A 27063-nucleotide genomic window follows, 5' to 3' on the forward strand; every position below is an offset into this window, starting at 1 on the left:
CAGTGACACCCACATCCCAGGAATTAATACAGAACTGCTCTGGAACTCAAATTTGGCTGATTTTGGGAGGCACAATTGTTGAGGCAGCTGTGAGAAGCGGCCCAATAGATTCTCAAAACAGATACCCAATTAACACAGGAAAGGACAGTGAAATCCAGCCAGAATTTGGAAAATGATGAGACCAGGGTTCATGTTTAACAGGGGTTTATTATCCAAACAGACACATCTACAGTTCCATGGAGCTGCACTCGGAGCCCACCCTGCGGCGATGGTCCATTTTCCACATGGCAACAGTCCCGACCAACAGGGCCACGGAGAGCAGAGCTACCCCAACCGCTACTCCAGGAAGAACACGGGAGGGGGAATCAGCAGCAGCATCTGTGGGGAGAAGGGAGGGTTAGTTAGGCACCAGTTACTCCATCACTAGACAGCGGCAGGGGCCTCCTTTACCTTTCTCTTCCTGGTGGATCCCAGCAGCCAATCTCTCCTCATCTTCCAGGAAAATGATGGCTCCATCAGCGGTCACCAAGGACCCAGCCCGGTCATCGGCACTCCTTCGCCTCTCTGGTGGAGACAAGAGACAGACAAGAGCTCAAGGTGCGCAATTCAATGTGCAGCTGTCTGAAGCCCCAAATCAGATGGCCCAATGCAAAAATCCCTTGGGCAGTGAGTACCAGAGAGAGATTGGACTGAAGTTAAATATGGTTCCCTCACTGTCAGACTAAGATTCACTCCCTATTCCCAAAGGACCCGCTTCAACCCAGCAAAGTTTGCTGTCGTTGACGGGTCCAATGCCCAGGCTGGTCTCCTGGGGAAAGAGACCCGTTTTAAGCACTAGTTTGACCAGCGGTTACACTGGACATAACATTGCCCAGGTCTCCCCCGCCCCGGTCTCCCCCGCCCCCAGATATCGGTTGGGTTCCACTCTAGAATTCCCAGTGACAGCAGGATGCTGGATCAATGTTTCAGAGCAGAGGTGGTTTCCATTCAGAACCAGTGCAATATGTGCTCAGAGCCAGATTGTTATTCTGCTGTAGACTGTAACTGGGATAGAGAGAGTTGAGTGGGCAGATTGAAGACACTGCTCCTGTGCCCAGTGTTGGGCCCTTGCTGAGTGAGCCCAGTGTCCAGATGCCCCACACCCACCCCATCAGGGTCAGTTTCTAGTCAGATCCCAGCTACTTACTGGGGCTGCAGGGAGCCGTGCAGTTCTCTCGGGTGGAAGGGAAGCAAACCTCAGCACTGCAGTGGAAGTGAACCTGGAAAGAGACGGTGCGGTGTGGTCAGTGCCACAGCTCCCAGTCAGGAGATTCATGCTTCTACAGTCAAAGGGTCAACAGGGGCCTCCTCACTGTGAGCAAGACCCAGGGAACAAGTTCAACCAAGAGAGCAAGACTGAAGGAAACTCACCTCCCCGCTCAGAGCCCGGCCCAAAACTCGGTCCCAGAAAGCGAAAGTGCTGACTATAAACCGATTATGGTGAGTTGGGAACGGCGAATGGGAAGCGGCGTCTACCGGGAGGAGGCGGGTTTTGTAATTGTCTCCAGTAAAGGGGCACCTGGAACAGAGAAAGAGCGGGTTATATGGAGAGGGCACCTGGAACTCCCAACTACAGAGTTACAGCGGCACATCAAAGCAAAGTCCCGAGATTAGACGAGATAAAGAAACCAGTCCATTCAAGTCATCAATCGTCAACCTGGAGCTCAGATTGGTTTGATTATTGGCCGTTCCTTCACCCAGTCCATGTCGCCCCCCTCCCCGATCACCAGCCTGCCCCAAGGTCCCTCACTCGCTGCCTTACCTGCCCACCAGGAGGTCCCATCGGAGCCCCGAATGCGGCTCGGGGGTGGGGGTCGCCCAGCAGTCATTGAGCACCAGCACAAGGGACGGATCGTTCCGGTTCAGGACTCGAACCTCCACAAACACGGGGCCCCGGAGCACACTCAGGATCGGGTAGTCACTGGCCACGTACCAGCTCCGGTAGCCACCATCTGGAAAGTGAATGATGAAGGACGGCCACTATTTGGAGAGAGAGCCTGAAGTTGGACACTAACCATCAGCAGCACTCGCTACCTCTCGCTATTCTCAGCTCCAGAACCAGGATCCCGGCCTCAGTGGCAGGCAGTGGCGGAGAAAGACTAAACTCGGGGCTTCACCTGCAGTTCAGACTCCTGGCTCCCCTTGTAACTGCACTGGACATGGAGCCTGCAAGAGAACGGACACGGCTGGAGAATTCAGCTCCTCACCTTCTCTACCCGCTCCATGTGCTCCCAGTCTCACCTGAAGGGGCTGTCCCGGGTCACCGATCCCAAAGCTCCATCCAAGATCTCAAACTGACCTAACACATCAGTTTCATAGACGGCGTTCACCCCGTCCAGCTACAAGAGACAGAAGACCATCATTACAGAGGAACAGGAGTAGACCGATTGCAGAGAAATTGAGCAAGTCTGCCATTGCCTTATCACATGTAGTGTCGTTAAGGGCCCCCATTGCCCTTTAGACCCCCTCTTTCCCACCCGACTGACAGCCATTGATGGGGCTCCCAGCCCACAATGTCTACCCGCTGAGTAGTGCAACACTCAGTGACTGCGAACTGAAAGAGCACAGTGTCTGCAGAGGCCACGGTCGGACTGCACTCCGCTCCGTGTCCATCCTTCAGATGGACCGTTGTCAGGTCTACGGGAGGCAGCGTCAAATCCTTGGAGATGGCGATCAGGACCCGCCCATCCTTGGTGCACACTGCAAGAGAGAGTCAATGAAAGGCGGTTAGTTGCTGCACGGGGAATGGCAAGGGAACCGTTACCGGGAGGGGGAGAAACTCCGTCCAGCTCAGCACCAGCTTCTAGTTTCCTTCTGTCCCCGTCCACTCCCCAATTCTCCATCTAATGGAGACGGTTCACCAACTCCATCCCTACTGGACTGGTTACACTCAAGACCGGCATCAAATCCACAGCCTGTCCAGTCAGTGCCAGCCAGGGACTGATTTTCACTCTGCCCTCCTATCCTGGGGCGCAATTCAACCATCAGAAGTCCCAAGTCGCATAGAGAAGGAAGGAGAGATCCTGGGTCAGGATCTCAATGATCAGACTTTCAAACTGTAGAACTGAACACGGTTCCTAAACCCGCCAGCTCCCAGACTGGAGAGGTTGGAGACTCCAGCTGATGTTTCAGGACAGGAGGAGAGAGGGTACTGTCCAGGGAATCCCCAGTGCAGTTGGATTGCGGCTGGTCCTGGGAAGCCCTGGCCCAGAATATAGGCGAGCCGAGAATACACCCACCTGGCAGATTGTGGAGTGAATAGAAACACGGCGGCACATCCCGGCTCCCGGCATCAAAGCAGCAGCCTCTCCGCACACACTCACTGCCTTCAATTCCCCCAAACCTGCAGCCTTGGCGGAATTTGGGAGACAGCCAACATTGATCGGCAGGGAGAAGGAGGCTGAGATGAACAGATTGTAAGAAAGAACAAGCCCAGAACCCGCAACCCCTCCATTCTAACAAGCGAGGCTCCCAGGTAAGTGAGGCTGTAGAGCCGACTCAACCTTTTTATCCCCTGTTTAACCCGCTGTAAATGAATGGTCTCATCCTCTTTTGAGAAAACACAAATTTAGACAACTAAAAACTGTAAATAAACCAATAAAACTTCAAATAAACCTTAATAATCAAATTAAAATTTGGTTCTCCAGCCCAATTATGCACTCCAGTCCCCGCGGCGCCCACCGGTCACGAAAGTGATCTAGCGCGCCGGCGGACACCGCGTGCTCCATCTCCAGGGCCACCCGGGCGCGAACATGGCCGCGGAAGAGAGGGAGGCAATCTGGCTGGACGACCCCCTCGACCGCCCGCTGCCTGGACCAATTGATGGCTTTTTTAGCCAGGCCCAGGAGCAGACCCACGAGGAGGTCCTCCAACCTGCCCTCTCCCCTCCGCACCGGGTGACCGTAGATCAAGAGCGTGGGACTGAAGTGCAACCTAAAATCGAGGAGCAGCCCCTTCAAATAATGGAAGAGGGGCTGCAACCTCTCACATTCTACATATGTGTGAAAAACGGACTCCTCCAGGCCGCAGAACAAACAGGCGGTCTGGGAGTCCGTGAACCTACTTAACAAAATATTGCACGGGACTGCTCCGTGCAACATCCTCCAGGCCAAGTCCCCAATAGAGCAAGGGAGGACTCCCGCATTACCAGCACCCGGCTACCGACCATAGAACATATATATCAGAAACGCTGCCTACGGAGGGCACGGTCCATCATCAAGGACCCTACCCACCCCAGCCACAGTCTGTTTGCCCTCCTATCATCTGGAAGACGCTACAGATGCATTCGCACCCGTACGACCAGATTTAGGAACAGCTTCTTTCCCAGGGCTGTCATCCTACTGAACTCCACAAATAAACACTAAAGCCTGCACATCTGCCGATGCACTTTATTATGGTCATATTTATGCTAATATATATGTACAAATGTATGTTGAACTGTTTAAGTGTCCTAATCCAAATTGTACACTCTCGGGAGCCGCAAGCCTACATTTCGTTGTACTGCACTTGTGCACTAACAATGACAATAAAAGTTGATTTGATTTGATTTGATTTGATTGGGTACCTCCGCCGGAAGGCAAGACGGCATGCCACGGCGTGTTCGGGCGGTAGGCGAAGATGACAAAGTGGAAAGTGTGCAGGAGCAGCCCGTACAGGAAACCCCTCCGTGCGGAATGAAAAGGCACGGAGGGTATTTCCTCGAGACGGCTCAAGTTGTGAGGCGCCGGTTCCCGAGGGGGGTTTCGGGGCTGGGCGCCGATAAGGAATTCCGTCCGAACGGGGGAAAGCTCGGACGGGATCGCCCCACGCGCTTGAGCCGCCTCGATACACCTCGTGGCGCCGGGGCGCAGCATCGCTTTCACCGACTCGATGGCATTGACCGCGAGCCGGACGTTGGCCCAAGACATGCGCCGCGCCAACTCCTCCGGCGCCATCCAGCCCACTCCTCCGCCATCGAGCAGGTCCCCGGCTCTAGTCACCTTGCCAGGCACAGCCCTGCATTCCGCCAGCCACCCAAACCCGCGGACGTGGAGGTGCGGATTCCTGAACAGCGGCTCCCGAAGGACAGCCACCATTCCTGATGGGGGAGAGCTCCGCCTGGAGGCGATGTAGTTCCAAACCCACAGTAATTCCTGGTAGAAGACAGGCAGCTCCCGCAGGCTGGCACGTGTGCCGCCCACTTTCACAAACAGGAGCTGCATGTCATAATTGAGGCCGTGCAGCTGGCGGAAAAAATACGTCGCCAGCGCACACCATCTCGGAGGATTCTCGACGTACAGGTATCTCTGCAGCGTCTGAAGATGGAAAGTCGCAGCCTGGGTGCGAAGGCACACCAACGCCTGACCGCCCTCCCTAAGCAGGAGACTCAGAACCACGGCAGAGACCCAGTGCATCCTTTTGCCCCAGAAGAAGTCGATGAGCCTCTTCTGTATCTTGACGACAAACGCAGGGGGAGGGATCAGAGTGACCAACCGGTACCTCAACATGGCGGCCACCAGTTGGTTTATGACCAGCGCTCGACCCCTGTAGGACAACACTCAGAGCAGTCCTGTCCAGCGTCCTAAGCGAGTGGTGACTTTGGCCTCCAACTCGTGCCAGTTCACCGGCCAGGCGTCCTCGGCAGGGCTGAGGTAGACTCCCAAGTAGAGGAGGTGCGTGGTGCTCCAGGCGAAGGGCCTGAACTCCGCCGGCAGGGAGTCCACCTGCCACTGACCCACCAGGAGTCCGGAACATTTCTCCCAGTTGAACTTGGCGGAGGATGCGTCCGAGTAAATCTGCTGGCATTCCCGCATCCTCCGCAAGTCAGCGGGATCTGTGACCGTGAGGAGCACGTCATCGGCGTAAGCCGAGAGGACTACCTCCATGCCCGGCCCTTGCAGAGCCAGTCCCGTCAACCTCTTCCGCAAGAGGTGCAGGAAAGGCTCTATGCAAATGGCATATAACTGGCATGGGCCAAAACACGGCGGCACATCCCAGCTCCCGGCATCAAAGCAGCAGCCTCTCCGCACACACTCACTGCCTTCAATTCCCCCAAACCCGCAGTCTTGGCGGAATTTGGGAGACAGCCAACATTGATCGGCGGGGAGAAGGAGAGAGGGCGGCTGAGATGAACAGATTGTAACAAAGAACAAGCCCAGAACCCGCAGCCCCTCCATTCTAACAAGCGAGGCTCCCAGGTAAGTGAGGCTGTAGAGCCGACTCCCCCTTTTTATCCCCTGTTTAACCCGCAGTAAATGAATGGTCTCATTGGCCCACAGGCACCCCATGTAAACCCGCATTCCCACGGGGCACACGGACTGGGGCCTTGTGTTTTCTGCTCCTTGATTAGAGGGAACTTTTTTTTAACAAAATATAGATCTGTATTTATTTGAAGTTGTAAAGTATGATTACATTGAAATCGGTTGAATACAATGTCTGTTCTTTAAGAGGCGGTACATGTTTCTTTCCTTATATTCTGTTTCAGTACATCAATAAAGAAAAGCTGAACTTGTCCCGTTCCCATAGACCCAGATTGTCCATGTTTATACAGAGTGTGAGAGGTTGCAGCCCCTCTTCCATTATTTGAAGGGGCTGCTCCTCGATTTTTGGCTGCACTTCAGTCCTACGCTCTTGGTCTACAGTCACCCGGTGCGGAGGGGAGCGGACGGGTCGGTGGACCTCCTCGTGGGGCTGCTCCTGGGCCTGGCCAAAGTGGCCATTAACTGGTCCAGGCAGCGGGCGGTCCAGGGGGTCGTTCGGCCCGATTGCTTGCCTCTCTTCCGCGGCCACGTTCACCCCTGGGTGGCCCTGGAGATGGAGCACGCAGTGTCCGCCGGCACGCTCGAGACCTTCCGAGACCGGTGGGCACCGCAGGGACTGGATTGCATCATCCCCCCGGCCAACCAAATTTTAATTTAATTGGTTCAATTTCCTTTTAACCATTTTTAAAGTTACAGCACATGGTCATAGAATCATCGAATCATAGAATGGTTACAGCAGGGAAGGAGGACATTCGGCCCATCGAGCCCGTGCCGGCTCTCTGCAAGAGCACTTCAGCCAGTCCCACTCCCCGCCCTTTCCCCGTAGCCCTGCACATTTCTTCCCTTCAGATACTTATCCAACTCCCTTTTCAAAGCTGTGATTGAATCTGCCTCCACCACCCTTTCAGGGAGAACATTCCAAATCTTAACCACTCGCTGCGTAAAAAAATCTTTCTTACGTGGCCTTTGGTTCTTTGGCCAATCACCTTAAATCTGTGTCCTCCGGTTCTCCACCCTTAGAGTCATAGAGTCATAGAGTTTTACAGCACAGAAAGAGGCCCTTTGGCCCATCGTGTCTGCGCCGCCCATCCATCCCTGTCCAGTCTAATCCCATTTTCCAGCATTTGGTCCATCGCCCTGTATGCAATGGCATTTCAAGTGCTCATCCAAATGCTTCTTGAATGTTGTGAGGGTTCCTGCCTCTACCACCCTTTTAGGCATTGAGTTCCACATTCCAACCACCCTCTGGGTGAAAAAGTTCCTCCTCAAATCCCCTCTAAATCTCCTGCCCCTTACCCTGAATCTATGCCCCCTTGTTATTGACCCCCCTACTAAGGGGAAAAGTTCCTCTTTGTCTACCCTATCTATGCCTCTCATCATTTTGTACACCTCAATCAGGTCCCCCCTCAGCCTTCTTTGCTCCAAGGAAAACAACCCCAGCCTGTCCAGTCTTTCTTCATAGCTGAGGCGCTCCATCCCAGGTAACATCCTGGTGAATCTTCTCTGCACCCACTCCAAAGCAATCACATCCTTCCTATAGTGAGGCGACCAGAACTGCACACAGTACTCCAGCTGTGGCCTCACCAGCGTTTTGTACAGCTCCATCATAACCTCCCGGCTCTTATATTCTATGCCTCGGCTAATGAAGGCAAGTATCCCATATGCCTTTTTAACCACCTTATCTACCTGTTCCGCTGCCTTCAGAGATCTATGTACATGTACACCAAGGTCCCTCTGACCCTCTGTACTTCCTAGGGTCCTACCACTCATTGTGTATTCCCTTGCCTTATTTGTCCGTCCAAAATGCATCACCTCGCACTTTTCAGGGTTAAATTCCATTTGCCATTTTTGCGCCCAACTGACCAACCTGTCTATATCGTCCTGCAGCCTGAGGCTTTCCTCCTTGCAATTTACCACCCCACCAATTTTCGTGTCATCTGCAAACTTACTGATCATACCTTTTACATTCTCATCCAAATCATTTATGTAGATCACAAACAACAAGGGACCCAGCACTGATCCCTGAGGTACCCCACTGGACACAGGCTTCCAGTCACAAAAGCAACCTTCGACCATCACCCTCTGCCTCCTGCCACTCAGCCAGTTTAGGATCCAACACGCCAAGGCACCCTGGATCCCATGGGCTCTTACCTTCTTGACCAGTCTCCTATGCGGGACTTTGTCAAAAGCTTTACTGAAGTCCATGTAAACCACATCCACAGCATTTCCCTCATCCACCTCCCTAGTCACCCCCTCGAAAAATTCAATCAGATTTGTCAGACATGATTTACCCTTGACAAAGCCATGCTGACTATCCCCGATTAATCCTTGCCTCTCCAAGTGGAGACTAATTTTGTCCCTCAGAATTTTTTCCAATAATTTCCCTACCACAGATGTTAGGCTCACTGGCCTGTAATTCCCTGGTTTATCCCTGCTACCCTTCTTGTATAATGGTACTACATTAGCTGTTCTCCAGTCCTCTGGTACATCCCCTGTGGCCAGAGAGGTTCTGAAAATTTGTGTCAGAGCCCCTGCAATCTCCTCCTTTGCCTCCCACAGCAGCCTGGGATACATCTCGTCCGGGCCTGGGGATTTATCCACTTTTTGGCCTGCTAAAACCGCTAGCACCTCCTCCCTCTCGATGCTAATATGTTCAAGTATGTCACAGTCCCCTTGCCTGATTTCTATGTCTGCATCGTCTTTCTCCATAGTGAACACAGATGCAAAAAATTCATTTAAAACCCCGCCTACATCATCTGGCTCTACACACAGATGGCCACTTTGGTCCCTAATGGGCCCTACCCTTTCCCTGGTTATCCTCTTGCCCTTAATATACTTATAAAACATCTTAGGATTTTCCTTCATTTTGCTCGCCAGTGTTATTTCATGGCCCCTCCTCGCCCTCCTAATTTCTTTTTTAAGTATGCCCCTGCACTTTTTATACTCCTCTAGGACTTCTTCCGTCTTTAGTCTTTTGTAACTGCCAAAAGCCCCCCTTTTACTTCTAATGCATTTTTGTATCTCCCTTGTCATCCAAGGTTCCCTTTGCTTGTTGGTCCCACCCTTGACTTTTACAGGAACATGTTGGCGCTGTACTCTCTCTATTTCCCTTCTGAAAGTCTCCCACTGTTTTGATATGGATTTTCCTATAAGTAGCTGCTCCCAGTCCACTTTGGCCAGATCCTGCCTTATCATATTAAAATCGGCCTTCCCCCAATTTAGAACCCTTATTTCCGGGCCGTCTTTGTCTTTTTCCATGACCACCTTAAATTTCACCGAATTATGGTTACTGTCGCCAAAATGCTCTCCTACTGATACTTCCACCACTTGCCCGGCTACATTCCCCAGAATTAGGTCCAGTACCGCCCCCTTTCTTGTAGGACTTTCTACATGTTGGCTCAAAAATCTCTCCTGGATGCACTTTAAGAATTCTGCACCCTCTAAGCCTTTCACACTCTGACTATCCCAATTTATATTGGGGAAGTTGAAATCCCCCACTATTATTACCCTATTATTTTCACACTTCTCTGAGATTTGCCTACATATCTGTTCCTCTATCTCCCCCTGACTGTTTGGGGGCCTATAGTACACTCCCAGCAAAGTGCTTGCCCCCTTTTTGTTTTTAAGTTCTACCCATATGGCCTCATTTGAGGAACCCGCTAATATATCATCCCTCCTTACAGCAGTAATTGACTCCTTAATTAATATTGCAACACCCCCTCCCCTTTTACACCCCCCTCTGTCTCGCCTGAAGATTCTATACCCCGGAATATTGAGCTGCCAGTCCTGACCCTCCCTCAACCATGTCTCCGTGATGGCAACAATATCGTACTCCCATGTGTTCAACAACAACTTCAGTTCATCCACCTTATTTGCAAGACTCCTTGCATTAAAATAAATGCCTTCCAGCCCTGCCATATTCCCTTTTGCCTTCACATATTTGCTCTGCCTTCCCAGCTGACTTGTTTTTTCCTCTGTATTTGGCTGTAAATCACCCCCTACTATAGCTCCACTCTGTACCCCATCCCCCTGCCAAGTTAGTTTAAACCCCCCCCAGCAATGCTAGCAAACCTCCCCGCAAGGATATTAGTTCCCCTCTGGTTCAGGTGTAGACCGTCCGACTTGTACAAGTCCCACCTTTCCCAGAAGCAGACCCAGTGATCCAGGAAACTAAAGCCCTCCCTCCTGCACCATCCCTTTAGCCACGCATTCATCTGTTCTATCTTCCTATTTCTATACTCACTAGCACGTGGCACCGGGAGTAATCCAGAGATTACAACCTTTGAGGTCCTGCTCTTTAATCCTTCACCTAGCTCGCTAAATTCTTGCTGCAGGACCTCATCCCTCTTTTTACCTATGTCGTTGGTACCAATGTGGACCACGACCTCTGGCTGTTCACCCTCCCCCTCCAGAATGCCCTGCAGCCGCTCAGTGATATCCTTGACCCTGGCACCAGGGAGGCAACAAACCATCCTGGATTCACGTCTACGGCCACAGAAACGCCTGTCTGTTCCCCTTACTATAGAATCCCCTACCACTATTGCTCTCCCACTCTTTTTCCCCCCTTCCTGGGCAGCAGGAGCACCCCCAGTGCCAGGAAGTTGGCTGCTGCTCCCTTCCCCTGGTGAGTCATCCCCCTCAACAGTATCCAAAGCGGTATACTTGTTTGAGAGGGGAATGGTCACAGGGGTCTCCTGCACTACCTGCCTGCTTCTATTGCTCCGCCTGGTGGTCACCCATTTCCTGTCTTCCTGTGCAGCCCTTCCCTGCGGTGTGACCAACTCACTAAACGTGCTATCCACGACCCTCTCAGCATCGTGAATGCTCCACAACCCATCCACCCGCAGCTCCAGCGCCTCAATGCGGTCTGCTAGTAGCTGCAGATGGATGCATCTCTGGCACACGTGGTCATCAGGGGCACCGGGGTCCCTGAATTCCCACATAGCGCAAGAGGAGCATATCACGGGGCTGGGCTCACCTGGCATGACCTTCCCTTTACTTAATTTAAATTTATTTACTATCACCAATTAAAATTATCTCTAAGGCGCTTGTAGTCTACCAACAGTCCCTGCTACACCAGAAAAGACCCTAGTAACTCTAAACAACAGAGTTAAAGTTTAAAAAAGAGAAATACTCACCAACCAATCACTTACCTGCTCCCTGGTGACGTCACACACTGATTACTTTTTACCTCTCTCCCCGCTGCTGAGTTGGTGTGCCTTGTAGCTGCCGCCGGTTTTCAAGCCGGGCTCCTCCTCCGCTGCTGCTCTCCCCCGAACTGGTCGGGCCTTGTAGCTGCCGCCGGTTTTCAAGCTGGGCTCCTCCTCCGCTGCTGCTCTCCCCCGAACTGGTCGGGCCTTGTAGCTGCCGCCGGTTTTCAAGCCGGGCTCCTCCTCCGCTGCTGCTCTCCCCCGAACTGGTCGGGCCTTGTAGCTGCCGCCGGTTTTCAAGCCGGGCTCCTCCTCCGCTGCTGCTCTCCCCCGAACTGGTCGGGCCTTGTAGCTGCCGTCGGTTTTCAAGCCGGGCTCCTCCTCCGCTGCTGCTCTCCCCCGAACTGGTCGGGCCTAGTAGCTGCCGCCGGTTTTCAAGCCGGGCTCCTCCTCCGCTGCTGCTCTCCCCCGAACTGGTCGGGCCTTGTAGCTGCCGCCGGTTTTCAAGCCGGGCTCCTCCTCCGCTGCTGCTCTCCCCCGAACTGGTCGGGCCTTGTAGCTGCCGCCGGTTTTCAAGCCGGGCTCCTCCTCCGCTGCTGCTCTCCCCCGAACTGGTCGGGCCTTGTAGCTGCCGCCGGTTTTCAAGCCGGGCTCCTCCTCCGCTGCTGCTTTCCCCCGAACTGGTCGGGCCTTGTAGCTGCCGCCGGTTTTCAAGCCGGGCTCCTCCTCCGCTGCTGCTCTCCCCCGAACTGCCAATGGGAACAGTTTCTCTCTATCTACTCTGTCCAGACCCCTCATGGATTTGGACACCTCGATCAAATCTCCTCTCAAATTTCTCTGCTCCAAGGAGAACAGCGCCAACTTCTTCAGTCTTTCAACGTAACTGTACTCCAGACTGGGGAATGAGGTTGGTCAGGTGGAGCAAGTTTCAATCGGTGAACATTTAGGGAACAGTGATCATAGTATCAGAAGGTTTTGGTTAGCTATGAAAAAGGACAGGGAGCAATCTAGAATAAAAATGTTTAACAGGGGGAAATGCAATTTCAGTGGGATGAGAACGGATCTGGCCCGGGTAAACTGGAATCCACGATTGGCAGGCAAAACTGTAATGAACAATAGGCTGCCTTTATAGAGGAAATAGTTCAGGTGCAGTTGAGGTACTTTCCAACGAGGGGTAAGGCAGGACTACTAAAGTCAGGGCTCGCTGGATGATGAAAGAGATGGAGAATATGATGAAGCAGAAACAGAGCGCGTATGACAGCTGTCAAGTTGCAAATGCATCTGAGAATCAGGCTATATATAGAAAGGTCAGAGGAGAAGTGAAAAATAAAATAAGATGGGCAAAGAGAGGGTATGAGAATAGATTTGCAGCCAACATAAAAGGTAATTCAAAAGTCTTCTATAGGCATATAAATAGTAAAAGGGTAGTAAGAGGAGTGATGGGGCTGATTAGGGACCAAAAAGGAGACCAGTCGGGACCAGCGGGAGCAGCGAGGAGGAGCTCGGCAGGAAACCCGGCGACCAGCGAGGCCCGAGACCAGTCGGGAGCAGTGTGAGACCAGTATAAAAACCGGAGAGAGGCGAGGCCCGAGACCAGTCGGGTCCAGTGGGAGCAGCGAGGAGGAGCTCGGCAGGAAACCCGGCGACAAGCGAGGCCCGAGACCAGTCGGGAGCAGTGTGAGACCGGTATAAAAACCGGAGAGAGGCGAGGCGTACCAACTCAGCAGCGGGGAGTGAGCTGGTGCAGTCAGGAGAGCAGGAGGCCAGTAACTGGTGAGTTTAAAAGCTCACCTTTCGCGGGCTTTTTCTTTCACAGCTGGTGCAGTCGGGAGAGCAGGAGGCCAGTAACTCTTATATAGGTGGAGCTGTTGCTAAACCCGAAACACTACAGTGTAGTGTCTCCCACCCTTCCACCTCCTCTAACCTTTAAGGGTTAGGGGAAGTTGAAAAGGTAGGTTCAATTTATTTTATTTCAGGAGCCTAACCTCGGTGGAAAAGGTTCCAGGACAGGAGGCGGCAGTGAAAATACAACACCAGAAAACAGGTAGGTGACTGGTTGGTGAGTACTTTCACAAACTTATTCTAAGTAGAATTCAATAATTAAGCTAAATCGTAGTAAATAAAAGGGTATTGTAAGGGTTAAGTCATGGAAGGGCAGCTCAGACCCGTGTCATGCTCCTCCTGTGCCATGTGGGAAATCAGGGACACTGTCTCTGACAACTATGTGTGCAGGAAGTGTGTCCAGCTGCAGCTCCTAGCGGACCGCATGGCGGCGCTGGAGCTGCGAATGGACTCACTCTGGAGCATACGCGATGCTGAGGATGTTGTGGATAGCACATTCAGTGAGTTGGTCACACCGCAGGTAAAGGCTAGCTCAGACAGTAAATGGGTGACCAAAAGGCAGGGTAAAGGCAGGAAGGTAGTGCAGGAGTCACCTGTGGTCATCTCCCTCCAAAACAGGTTTACCGTTTTGGGTACTGTTGGGGGAGATGACTTACCAGGGGAAGGCACCAGCAGCCAGGTTCAGGGCACCATGATTGGCTCTGCTGCACAGAAGGGAGGGAAAAAGAGGGATAGGGCTATAGTGATAGGGGATTCAATTGTAAGGGGGATAGATAGGAGTTTCTGTGGCCGAGACCGAGACTCCAAGATGGTATGTTGCCTCCCTGGTGCAAGGGTCAAGGATGTCTCGGAGCGGGTGCAGAGCATTCTGAAGGGGGAGGGGGATCAGCCAGTTGTCGTGGTACATGTAGGTACCAACGATGTAGGTAAAAAGAGGGAGGAGGTCCTACAAGCTGAATTTAGGGAGTTAGGAGCTAAATTGAAAAGTAGGACTTCAAAGGTAGTAATCTCTGGATTGCTACCAGTGCCACGAGCTAATAAGATTAGAGAGAGTAAGATAGATAAGCTAAATACGTGGCTTGAGCAGTGGTGCAAGGGAGAGGGATTTAAATTCTTGAGGCATTGGAACCAGTTCTTGGGGAGGAGTGACCTGTACCAAGGGGACGGTCTACACCTGAACTGTGAGGGAGCCGATGTCCTCGGGGTAATATTTTCTAGGACGGTTCGGGAGGATTTAAACTAATTTGGCAGGGGGATGGGAACCTAGGTAGTGGAAAAGAGGGAAGTCATATGAAGTCAGAAATAGATGGTAGAAAGGTGAGAAGCAATAAGCAAAGGAGAGAAACACAAAGGGCCAAACTAATTCATAATGAGAGTGTGAAAAAAGCAAGCCTGAAGGCTTTGTATCTTAATGCTAGAAGCATTAGGAACAAGGTGGATGAATTAGTTGTGGAAATAGAGGTAAACAAGTATGATTTGATTGGGATTACAGAAACGTGGCTGCAGGGTGGGCAAGGCTGGGAACTTAACATCCAGGGATATACAATATTTAGGAAGGATCGGCAAAAAGGTAGGGGAGGTGGGGTAGCATTGCTGGTAAAGGAGGGGATTAATGCAATGGAAAGGAAGGATATTAACTCGGATGAAACGGAATCTGTATGGGTAGAAATGAGAAATAGCAAGGGGAGGAAAACGTTAGTGGGTGTGATATATAGGCCTCCAAATAGTAATATGGAGGTGAGGGAAGGCATAAAAAGGGAAATTAGAGAAGCGTGCGATAAGAGCACAGCTGTCATCATGGGTGACTTTAATTTACATATTGATTGGACTACCCAAATTAGTAAAAATTCTGAGAGGAGGAATTCCTGGAATGTTTTCGGGACGGTTATCTGGACCAATATGTCGAGGAGCCGACTCGAGATCAGGCCATTTTAGACTGGGTATTGTGCAATGAGAAGGGACTTATCACCAATCTTCTTGTACGAGGCCCCTTGGGTCAGAGCGATCATAATATGATTGAGCTCTCAGTCGAGATGGAGAGTGAGGAAATTGAATCAGAGACTAAGGTCCAGAACTTAAATAAAGGGAATTACGAGGGTATGAGACGGGAATTGGGTAAGATTGATTGGGTGGTGTTTCTGGGGGGATTGACAGTGGATAGACAATGGCAAGCATTCAAAGATAGAATGGAAGAATTCCAGAACATGTTTATACCGGTTTGGCATAAAAATAAACCTAAAAAGGTGACTCAACCGTGGATAACGAGGGAAATTAGGGACAGCATAAAATCAAAAAAAAGGGCATATCAACTGGCAAAAAAAAGCACCAGACCGGAAGATTGGGGGCAGTACAGGATACAGCAGAAGAGGACAAAGGGATTAATCAGGAAGGGGAAAATAGAATACGAAAGTAAACTTGCAGCAAAAATAAAGACAGACTGCAAAAGCTTTTATCGGTATATCAGGAGGAAAAGACTGGTAAAATCCCAAGTCGGTCCCCTGCAGTCCGATTCGGGAGAATATATAATGGAGAATAAGGAAATGGCAGACCAATTAAACTCATACTTTGGTTCTGTATTCACAAAGGAGGACACAAATAACCTCCCAGGAATATCGGCAAACATAGGGACTAATGAGAGGGAGGAGCTGACAGAAATTAGTATCTCTAGGGATATGGTGTTGGGTAAGTTGAGGGGACTGAAGGCCGACAAATCCCCGGGGCCTGATAAACTACATCCTAGGGTACTTAAGGAGGTGGCCCTGGCGATAGCAGATGCTCTAAGGATCATCTTCCGGAACTCCATTGACTCGGGAACAGTACCCGTGGATTGGAGGGTAGCTAATGTTACCCCAATATTTAAAAAGGGGGGTAGAGAGAAAGCAGGGAATTATAGACCAGTAAGCCTTACATCGGTTGTGGGCAAAATGCTAGAGTCCATTATTAAGGATAAAATAGCGGAGCACTTGACAAATGGGGAAAGGATCGGACAGAGTCAACATGGATTTACAAAGGGTAAATCGTGTTTGACTAATCTGCTGGAATTTTTTGAGGAAGTAACTGGTAAAATAGATGGGGGAGAGCCAGTGGATGTGGTGTACCTTGACTTCCAGAAAGCCTTCGATAAGGTTCCACACAAAAGATTGTCATGCAAAATTAAGGCTCATGGGATTGGGGGCAAAGTATTAACGTGGATAGAGAACTGGCTGGCGGATAGAAAACAGAGAGTTGGAATAAACGGCTCGTTTTCAGAGTGGCAGGCAGTGACCAGCGGGGTGCCGCAAGGATCTGTCCTGGGACCCCAGCTGTTCACAATATATATAAATGATCTGGATCAGGGAATTGGATGCAATATTTCCAAATTCGCTGACGACACTAAACTAGGAGGAGGGGTGGGCTCTGATGAGGATGTCAGGAGGCTACAGTGCGATTTGGACAGGTTGGGGGAATGGGCGGATACGTGGCAGATGCACTATAATGTGGATAAATGCGAGGTTATCCACTTTGGGGGTAAAAACAGGAGGGTAGATTATAGATTATTATCTAAATGGCAATAGATTGGGAGATGGGGAAGTGCAGAGGGACCTGGGTGTTCTTGTGCACCAGTCACTGAAGGAGAGCATGCAGGTGCAACAGGCGATTAAGAAGGCAAATGGTATGTTGGCCTTCATATCAAGGGGGTTCGAGTATAGGAATAGGGATACCTTACTACAGCTGTACAAGGTGCTGGTGAGACCGCATCTGGAGTATTGTGTACAGTTTTGGTCGCCCCATCTGCGGAAGGATGTTCTTGCCATGGAAAGAGTGCAATGGCGATTCACCAGGCTGATACCTGGAATGGCGGGAATGACCTACGAAGAGAGATTAAATAGTTTGGGCTTGTACTCACTGGAGTTTAGAAGATTGAGAGGGGATCTCATCGAAACATATAAAATTATGGCAGGCCTGGACAGGCTGAATTCAGAGAGAATGTTTCCAATGGCCAGGGAGCACAGAACCAGGGGCCACAGTCTAAAAATAGCGGGCAAATCATTTAAAACAGAGATGAGGAAGAATTTCTTCACTCAAAGAGTGGTGAGCCTGTGGAATTCCCTGCCACAGAGGGCTGTGAAGGCTAATTCAATAAATATTTTCAAGAGAGAATTGGATATATTTCTGAAGGCTAAGGGGATTAAGGGTTACGGAGAAAAGGCGGGGACGGGGTACTGAACTGGTAAGATCAGCTATGATCTCAGACGAGGATCAGCCATGATCTCATTGAATGGCGGAGCAGGCTCGAAGGGCCGAATGGCCTACTCCTGTTCCTATCTCTATGTTACTATGTTACTATTCATGGAGGCAGAGGGTATGGCTGAGGTACTAAATGAGTACTTTGCATCAGTCTTCACCAAGGAAGAGGATGCTGCCATAGGCATAGTAAAGGCCAGACCGGTACCTTATACGATCCACCCAGCCGTGGAAGCAGAGCTGAAGAGTCTGGAACGTTCAAGTGTACTGTCCAAGGTAGACTGGAGCGAGTGGGCTACACCCATCGTCCCTGTGATGAAAAAGTCATTGAGCAGCACACCTGGGGACCCAAGGAAGGTTCGCATCTGTGGGGACTTTAAGGTAACAGTGAACCCGGTCCTTCACACCGTACAGTATCCACTTCTGCGGATTGAAGATATTTTCGCCTCGCTATCTGGAGGGAAACGCTTCACTGAGATTGATCTGGCCCAGGCGTATCTGCAAATGGAGGTAGAAGAAGCATCAAAAAAAAAAAACTCACAATCAACACCCATAAAGGTCTCTGCCAATACAATGGGCTGGTATTCGGTGTAGCATCAGCTCCAGCTATTTTGCAGAGGGCAATGGAACAAGTCCTGCAAGGGATCCCAGGGACCCAGTGTTATTTGGACGACATCCTGGTCACGGGCGAAAATGACAATGATCATCTTGCCAACCTGGAGCAGGTGCTCACTGTAATGATCAATAACATGTCATTCTATAGTGGACACTAGGTGGAGCCGTAGAGCTGTGTAGAGCTGTATATAGCTGTATGTATATAAGACTACACTACCCAGCTGTATGTATATTAAGACTACATTACCCATGAGGCACTAGGCTACCCACAAGGCAGCAGTCAAGATGGATGCCTCTACAGATACTGTACCTGGTCCACATGGGCTCAATAAAGTGTCTAGCAAAAGCTAGCTGTGATAATAATAAGAATGTCTAGTTATTAATGAACATAAGACTCACTAGATTGCAGGAATATGGGCTCCGAGCTAATCGCCCCAAATGTGAGTTTTTAGAAAACAGATCTCGTATTGTGGCCATGTTATCGATAAAGAGGGGTTACATAAGTCCCCAGAAAAGATTGAGGCAGTAGTCAAGGCTCCAGCACCGGAAAATGTGTCACAACTGAGGTCGTTCCTCGGGCTCGTAAACTACTACCATAAGTTCTTGCCAAATTTGTCCACAATACTACACCCACTGAACACCCTACTGCAAACTGGGGTGCCATGGAAGTGGAATGACGAATGTAGACGAGCTTTCCAGAAGAGCAAAACACTAACCACATCAAAAGAGGTATTGGCCCATTACAACCCAGCATTACCGGAGAAGCAGTGGACCTGCGCGGGAGCCGCCCGAGGCGGGAGAGCTTAAAGGCTTGAGAGGGAGCAGTCAGAGGCACCGAGGCCCACAGCCCCGAGACCGGAGAAGCAGCGGTCCTGCGCGGGAGCAGCCCGAGGCGGGAGAGCTTAAAGGCTTGAGAGGGAGCAGTCAGAGGCACCGAGGCCCACAGCCCCGAGACCGGAGAAGCAGCGGACCTGCGCGGGAGCAGCCCGAGGCGGGAGAGCTTAAAGGCTTGAGAGGGAGCAGTCAGAGGCACCGAGGCACACAGCCCCGAGACCGGAGAAGCAGCGAACCTGCGCGGGAGCAGCCCGAGGCGGGAGAGCTTAAAGGCTTGAGAGGGAGCAGTCAGAGGCACCGACCAATCCAGGTTCCAGGAGAGAGGTAAAAAGTAATCCAAGTGTGACGTCACCAGGGAGCAGGTAAGTGATTGGTTGGTGGGTATTTCTCTCTTTTCAATACAAGCTTGAATTCTGTGGTGTTAAATTTCTGTGGTGTAGTGGGGACAGTTGGTAAATAAAGCGCCCTAGAGTATACCTGTAACTGGGGTATTGAATACATTTTTTAATAAATTAAAGGAGTAAGTCATGGCAGGAGAGCTCAGACCCGTGTTCTGCTCCTCTTGCTCCATGTGGGAAGTCAGGGATGCTGCCAGTGTCCCTGACGACCATGTGTGTGGGAAATGCATCCAGCTGCAGCTACTTGTAGACCGCATTGTGGCGCTCGAGCTGCGGGTGGATGAATTTTGGAGCATGCACGATGCTGAGAGTCTCCTGGATAGCACGTTTAGCGAGTTGTTCACGCCTCAGGGTAGGGTAGCACAGGGGGTGACCATCAGGCGGAGCAACGAAGGCAGGCAGATAGTGCAGGGAACCCCTGTGGACATCCCCCTTTCAAACTAGTATACCGCTTTGGATACTGTGGAGGGGGATGACTCACCAGGGGAAGGCAGCAGCAGCCAACTTCCTGGCACTGGGGGTGCTCCTGCTGCCCAGGAAGGGGGGAAAAAGAGTGGGAGAGCATTAGTGGTAGGGGATTCTATAGTAAGGGGAACAGATAGGCGTTTCTGTGGCTGTAGACGTGAATCCAGGATGGTTTGTTGCCTCCCTGGTGCCAGGGTCAAGGACGTCACTGAGCGGCTGCAGGGCATTCTGGAGGGGGAGGGTGAACAGCCAGTGGTCGTGGTCCACATTGGTACCAACGACATAGGTAAAAAGAGGGATGAGATCCTGCAGCAAGAATTTAGGGAGCTAGATGAAGGATTAAGGAGCAGGACCTCAAGGGTTGTAATCTCTGGATTACTCCCGGTGCCACGTGCTAGTGAGTATAGGAATAGGAAGATAGAACAGATGAATGCGTGGCTAAAGGGATGGTGCAGGAGGGAGGGCTTTAGTTTCCTGGATCACTGGGTCTGCTTCTGGAAAAGGTGGGACTTGTACAAGTCGGACGGTTTACACCTGAACCAGAGGGGAACCAATATCCTTGCGGCGAGGTTTGCTAGCACTGCTGGGGGGGGGTTTAAACTAACTTGGCAGGGGGATGGGGTACAGAGTGGAGCTATAGTAGGGGTTGATTTACAGCCAAATACAGAGGGAAATACAAGTCAGCTGGGAAGGCAGAGCAAATATGTGAAGGCAAAAGAGAATATGGCAGGGCTGGAAGGCATTTATTTTAATGCAAGGAGTCTTGCAAATAAGGTGGATGAACTGAAGTTGTTGTTGAACACATGGGAGTACGATATTGTTGCTATCACGGAGACATGGTTGAGGGAGGGTCAGGACTGGCAGCTCAATATTCAGGGGTATAGAATCTTCAGGCGAGACAGAGGGGGGTGTAAAAGGGGAGGGGGCGTTGCAATATTAATTAAGGAGTCAATTACTGCTGTAAGGAGGGATGATATATTAGCGGGTTCCTCTAATGAGGCCATATGGGTAGAACTTAAAAACAAAAAGGGGGCAAGCACTTTGCTGGGAGTGTACTATAGGCCCCCAAACAGTCAGGGGGAGATAGAGGAACAGATATGTAGGCAAATCTCAGAAAAGTGCAAAAATAATAGGGTAATATTAGTGGGGGATTTCAACTTCCCCAATATAAATTGGGATAGTCAGAGTGTGAAAGGCTTAGAGGGTGCAGAATTCTTAAAGTGCATCCAGGAGAGCATTTTGAGCCAACATGTAGAAAGTCCTACAAGAGAGGGGGCGGTACTGGACCTAATTCTAGGGAATGTAGCCGGGCAAGTGGTGGAAGTGTCAGTAGGAGAGCATTTTGGCGACAGTGACCATAATTCGGTGAGATTTAAGGTGGTCATGGAAAAGGACAAAGACGGCCCGGAAATAAGGGTTCTAAATTGGGGGAAGGCCGATTTTAATATGATAAGGCAGGATCTGGCCAAAGTGGACTGGGAGCAGCTACTTATAGGAAAATCCACATCAAAACAGTGGGAGACTTTCAGAAGGGAAATAGAGAGAGTACAACGCCAACATGTTCCTGTAAAGGTCAAGGGTGGGACCAACAAGCAAAGGGAACCTTGGATGACAAGGGATATACAAAAATGCATTAGGAATAAAAGGGGGACTTTTGGCAGTTACAAAAGACTAAAGACGGAAGAAGCCCTAGAGGAGTATAAAAAGTGCAGGGGCGTACTTAAAAAAGAAATTAGGAGGGCGAGGAGGGGCCATGAAATAACACTGGCGAGCAAAATAAAGGAAAATCCTAAGATGTTCTATAAGTATATTAAGGGCAAGAGGATAACCAGGGAAAGGGTAGGGCCCATTAGGGACCAAAGTGGCAATCTGTGTGTAGAGCCAGATGAGGTAGGCGGGGTTTTAAATGAATTTTTTGCATCTGTGTTCACTATGGAGAAAGACGATGCAGACATAGAAATCGGGCAAGGGGACTGTGACATACTTGAACATATTAGCATTGAGAGGGAGGAGGTGCTAGCGGTTTTAGCAGGCCAAAAAGTGGATAAATCCCCTGGCCCGGACGAGATGTATCCCAGGCTGCTGTGGGAGGCAAAGGAGGAGATTGCAGGGGCTCTGACACAAATTTTCAGAACCTCTCTGGCCACAGGGGATGTACCAGAGGACTGGAGAACAGCTAACGTAGTACCATTATTCAAGAAGGGTAGCAGGGATAAACCAGGGAATTACAGGCCAGTGAGCCTAACATCTGTGGTAGGGAAATTATTGGAAAAAATTCTGAGGGACAAAATTAGTCTCCACTTGGAGAGGCAAGGATTAATCGGGGATAGTCAGCATGGCTTTGTCAAGGGTAAATCATGTCTGACAAATCTGATTGAATTTTTCGAGGGGGTGACTAGTGGGGTGGATGAGGGAAATGCTGTGGATGTGGTTTACATGGACTTCAGTAAAGCTTTTGACAAAGTCCCGCATAGGAGACTGGTCAAGAAGGTAAGAGCCCATGGGATCCAGGGTGCCTTGGCGCGTTGGATCCTAAACTGGCTGAGTGGCAGGAGGCAGAGGGTGATGGTCGAAGGTTGCTTTTGTGACTGGAAGCCTGTGTCCAGTGGGGTACCTCAGGGATCGGTGCTGGGTCCCTTGTTGTTTGTGATCTACATAAATGATTTGGATGAGAATGTAAAAGGTATGATCAGTAAGTTCGCAGATGACACGAAAATTGGTGGGGTGGTAAATTGCGAGGAGGAAAGCCTCAGGCTACAGGACGATATAAACGTGTTGGTCAGATGGGCGGAAAAGTGGCAAATGGAATTTAACCCTGAAAAGTGCGAGGTGATGCATTTTGGATGGACAAATAAGGCAAGGGAATACACAATGAGTGGTAGGACCCTAGGAAGTACAGAGGGTCAGAGGGACCTTGGTGTACATGTACATAGATCCCTGAAGGCAGTGGAACAGGTAGATAAGGTGGTTAAAAAGGCATATGGGATACTTGCCTTCATTAGCCGAGGCATAGAATATAAGAGCACGGAGGTTATGATGGAGCTGTACAAAAAGCTGGTGAGGCCACAGCTGGAGTACTGTGTGCAGTTCTGGTCGCCTCACTATAGGAAGGATGTGATTGCTTTGGAGAGGGTGCAGAGAAGATTCACCAGGATGTTACCTGGGATGGAGCGCCTCAGCTATGAAGAGAGGCTGGACAGGCTGGGGTTGTTTTCCTTGGAGCAAAGAAGGCTGAGGGGGGACCTGATTGAGGTGTACAAAATGATGAGGGGCATAGATAGTGTGATAAAAATAATAACTTCCGGGGAGTTATGTCATCACTTCCTGTGAACTGTGAACTATGAACTATGAACTGTGTACATACCTCACTTCCTGTCAGGTGTCACTTCCTGTTGGACTGGTATAAATACTGGTCTGTTCAGTATTGTAAGAGGCTTCTACCAGAGGCATGGTAAAGACCTCTCTTGTATATAGTGTGTTTATAAGTTACTTAAAGCTTACTTTAAAGTTACTTGATGGTAAGTCTCCTTTTTCTTACATCAATTTAAGTAACTTAATATTTACACTGACAAATACTAGACCTTCAGACAAACTCGGAAGTTAAGGATCCAGGGAACCACCCATCATGGAGAAAATCCTTAGACCTATTCATCTGGACTTGGACCCGAATACACCAGCAGCTGGCAGGGTATGGAAGCATTGGTATCGTACTTTTGAGAATTTACTGGATGAATGTAAAGCGGATGCTCCTGCTAAATTGAAGATACTTGTCAATTATGTGACCCCAAAAGTGTTCGAATATGTTGATGACTGGGATAATTACGAAGAGGTGATTCGGGCACTTAAGAAACTGTATGCGAAGACCCCAAATGAGGTCTATGCTAGACATCTACTGGCCACAGCCCGACAAGGGCCAGGGGAATCAATTGACGAATTCCTGCAAGAACTTCGCAGGCTCAGCGTAGATTGTAACTTTCAGGCAGCCTCAGCTGAGCTGTACCGCCAAGAAATGATTCGTGATGCTTTCATCTGCGGGATTGCCTCTCCATTTATACGCCAGCGTCTACTAGAAAGTAAAACACTTGAGCTACAAAAAGCTTTTGACCTAGCTTGTTCACTGGATTTGGCAAAGAGAAATGCAGACCTCTATCAGCTGCCCAGATCTCGATCTGCTGCTGTAGCTGCAACCAGACAATTCAAGCAGTCTCAGGTGAACCCTATCATGGGGGAATCTAATTCTGATAATTCTGATGAAGAAGAGGAGGACGACCCCACTTTAGCAGCCTCTTGGCAATCTAGGAAGGAATGCTTCTTTTGTGGAGATGCTTTTCACCCTAGGAAAACCTGCCCTGCTCGCAATGCAATCTGCATTTATTGCGGGAAAAAAGGACACTTTGCTAAAGTTTGCCTATCAAGGGCCTCTACGAGGGCCAATCCAGCTAAGACCTACCGAACTGCCCCAATTAGGGCCTATCAAGATGCTCCAGCTAGGACCTATCAAGCTTCCTCTCGAGCTCTCTCCCGAAGAAGCACACCGAGAGTTTTAGCCACTCTCTGTGCAACGACACCAATTACAGCTGCTTGCCCACAGAACCTGTCTCAGGCAGCCACAAAAATTTCAATTAAAGGGCATACCTTAGATGCCTTAATTGACTCAGGAAGTACTGATAGTTTCATTAAGGAACAGATTGTTGCGAAATTGAAACTACATGTCTTCCCATCGGACCAGGCAATTGCGATGGCCCAGTCATCACTTAATACCAGAATCTCCGGCTTTTGTGTTGTTGATATGACACTTCATGGTCGTGTGTATCCCTCCACCCGACTTTCGGTGCTCAAAGACTTATGTAGTGATCTCCTCTTAGGGCTGGACTTCCAAAAACAGCATAAGAAACTCACCATTGAGTTTGGTGGCTCCAAACCCGGACTTACTATTTCTAATATACCGTCTAAATTACCATTTTGTGCATTATCAGCAGCTTCACTTGATGAACCCTCATTATTTGCCAGTATTCCGCCTCAATGCCAACCGATAATAACGAAATCGCGGCGCTTTAATCAGGAAGACCAATCTTTTATTGCGGCTGAAATCTCTCGACTTCGAGCAGAGGATATCATTGAACCATGTTCGTCGCCCTGGCGGGCTCAAGTTGTCATTGTCAAGAACCCTCTAAAACCTCACAAACAGCGACTATGCATCGATTATTCGCAAACCATCAATCAATATACCGACTTGGACGCCTACCCATTGCCACGCATTGATGATATGGTTAATAAACTGGCCGAATACAAAGTGTTCTCAACTTACGATTTAAAAAGTGCCTATCATCAGTTACCCTTGAAGGTCTCAGATAAGCAGTTCACAGCCTTTGAGGCTAATGGACGGCTGTACCAATTTCGTCGCCTCCCATTCGGGGTTACTAATGGAGTGGCTGTCTTTCAACGGGCAATGGATGGCCTGGTTAAGCAGGAAAACCTAAGGGACACTTTTCCCTATCTTGATAACATTACCATTGCAGGTCACGATCAACAGGAACACGACTCCAACCTCCAAAAATTTCGGGATGCCCTCCATCGCCGTAATTTGACCCTGAATGAATCCAAATCTGTTGAGTCGCGACCGACCATCAACATCCTTGGCTACTGCGTAGGCAATGGTATCATTAAGCCAGACCCAGAAAGACTTCGCCCGCTCCAAGAGCTCCCGTCACCTAAGAATCCAGCTTCTTTACGTCGGGCTCTCGGTCTGTTTGCATACTACGCTAAATGGATTCCTCATTTTTCGGACAAAATCCAACCCTTGCTGCATGCTAGATCATTTCCACTGGGAACAGCGGCTGTTGCAGCCTTTAACCTTCTCAAAAAACAGTTGGAGAAAGCGGCTCTTCACTCCATTGATGAGAATCTCCCTTTCGTGGTTGAATGTGATACCTCGGAGGTGGCGATCTCGGCTACTCTGAATCAGGAAGGTCGTCCTGTAGCATTTATGTCCAGGACCTTACAAGGTGCCGAGCTACATTATCCTCCGGTTGAGAAAGAAGCCACAGCCATCATAGAGGCAGTGCGGAAGTGGAACCATTTTCTAGCTCGCCAGCACTTTACATTGATCACGGACCAACAATCGGTCGCCTTCATGCTCGATAATCGAAAACGAACCAAAATTAAGAATAATAAAATACAACTTTGGAGGATGGAACTGGCCTCTTTTGGTTATACCATTCTCTATCGGCCTGGCAAGGAGAATGTGGCCCCAGACACCCTCACACGGGCATTCTGCTCCACTATGTCATCCTCCACCCTCATGGATGTCCACAATGGTTTGTGCCATCCTGGCGTTACGCGCATGCTACATTTCGTACGATCACGGAATCTCCCTTTTTCCATTGGAGATGTAAAGAAAATATGCTCAGAATGCCGGCTTTGTGCGGAATTAAAACCTCAGTTCTTCCGCCCCTCAGATGGTATACTCATACATGCAACCCAACCGATGCAACGACTTAGCATCGATTTTAAGGGCCCAGTGCCCTCTTCAACTCGGAACACATATTTGCTCACCATGATCGACGAATATTCACGTTTTCCGTTTGCCTTCCCCTGCTCCAATATGCTGGCGTCCACAGTAATCTGCTGCCTTGAGCAGGTATTTTCTCTCTGTGGCATGCCGGCTTATATTCACTCAGATCGGGGTCCATCCTTTATGTCGAGGGAACTCAAGGACTACCTCTCAGAACGGGGAATTGCTACAAGCAAAACAACACCATACCATCCCATCGGAAATGGGCAGGTAGAGAGGTATAACGGTATCATCTGGAATTCCGTACGTCTCGCTTTAAGATCTCGGGGCCTACCAGACCAGCAATGGGAAACAGTGCTTCCGGATGCATTGCACCCTATACAGTCCCTGCTTTCTACAGCCACAAATACTACACCTCATGAGCGGTTCTTTGGATTCCAGCGTCGCTCATCTCATGGGACATCACTCCCATCATGGCTAACTACTCCTGGACCTGTATTACTCTGAAGATACGTTCGGACGTCTAAAAATGACCCTCTTGTAGACGAGGTCGAACTAACCGATGCCAACCCCACCTATGCAAACATACGATATTCCGACGGCCGAGAATCTACCGTATCATTACGGGATCTGGCTCCCTGCCCACCAGGACCTAGTGGGACATCGGGTGATGGCATTTCACCAGGAAACTCTTGGGACCTATCGGGTACCCCTCTCCAGGATCCTGATCGGACACCAACTAG

The 27063-nt window shown here is 50.0% G+C and overlaps 1 protein-coding gene across 1 annotated transcript in view; it reads right to left on the reverse strand.

Annotated features, from left to right (window-relative positions):
- Window positions 1-226: 226 nt before the first annotated feature.
- LOC147116823 (zona pellucida sperm-binding protein 4-like) overlaps window positions 227-27063 on the reverse strand; it is a 108197-nt gene continuing 81360 nt past the window's right edge. The window contains 9 exon segments of the mRNA XM_085987174.1: window positions 227-336; window positions 451-564; window positions 1187-1259; window positions 1411-1558; window positions 1802-1991; window positions 2074-2141; window positions 2143-2205; window positions 2281-2378; window positions 2561-2739. Coding sequence (XP_085843300.1) covers window positions 227-336; window positions 451-564; window positions 1187-1259; window positions 1411-1558; window positions 1802-1991; window positions 2074-2141; window positions 2143-2205; window positions 2281-2378; window positions 2561-2739 — 1043 coding nt within the window.

This window comes from Somniosus microcephalus, chromosome 5 (genome assembly GCF_052327205.1).
Source record: "Somniosus microcephalus isolate GS21.2 chromosome 5, FLI_Smic_1.0, whole genome shotgun sequence".
NCBI lineage: Eukaryota > Metazoa > Chordata > Chondrichthyes > Squaliformes > Somniosidae > Somniosus > Somniosus microcephalus.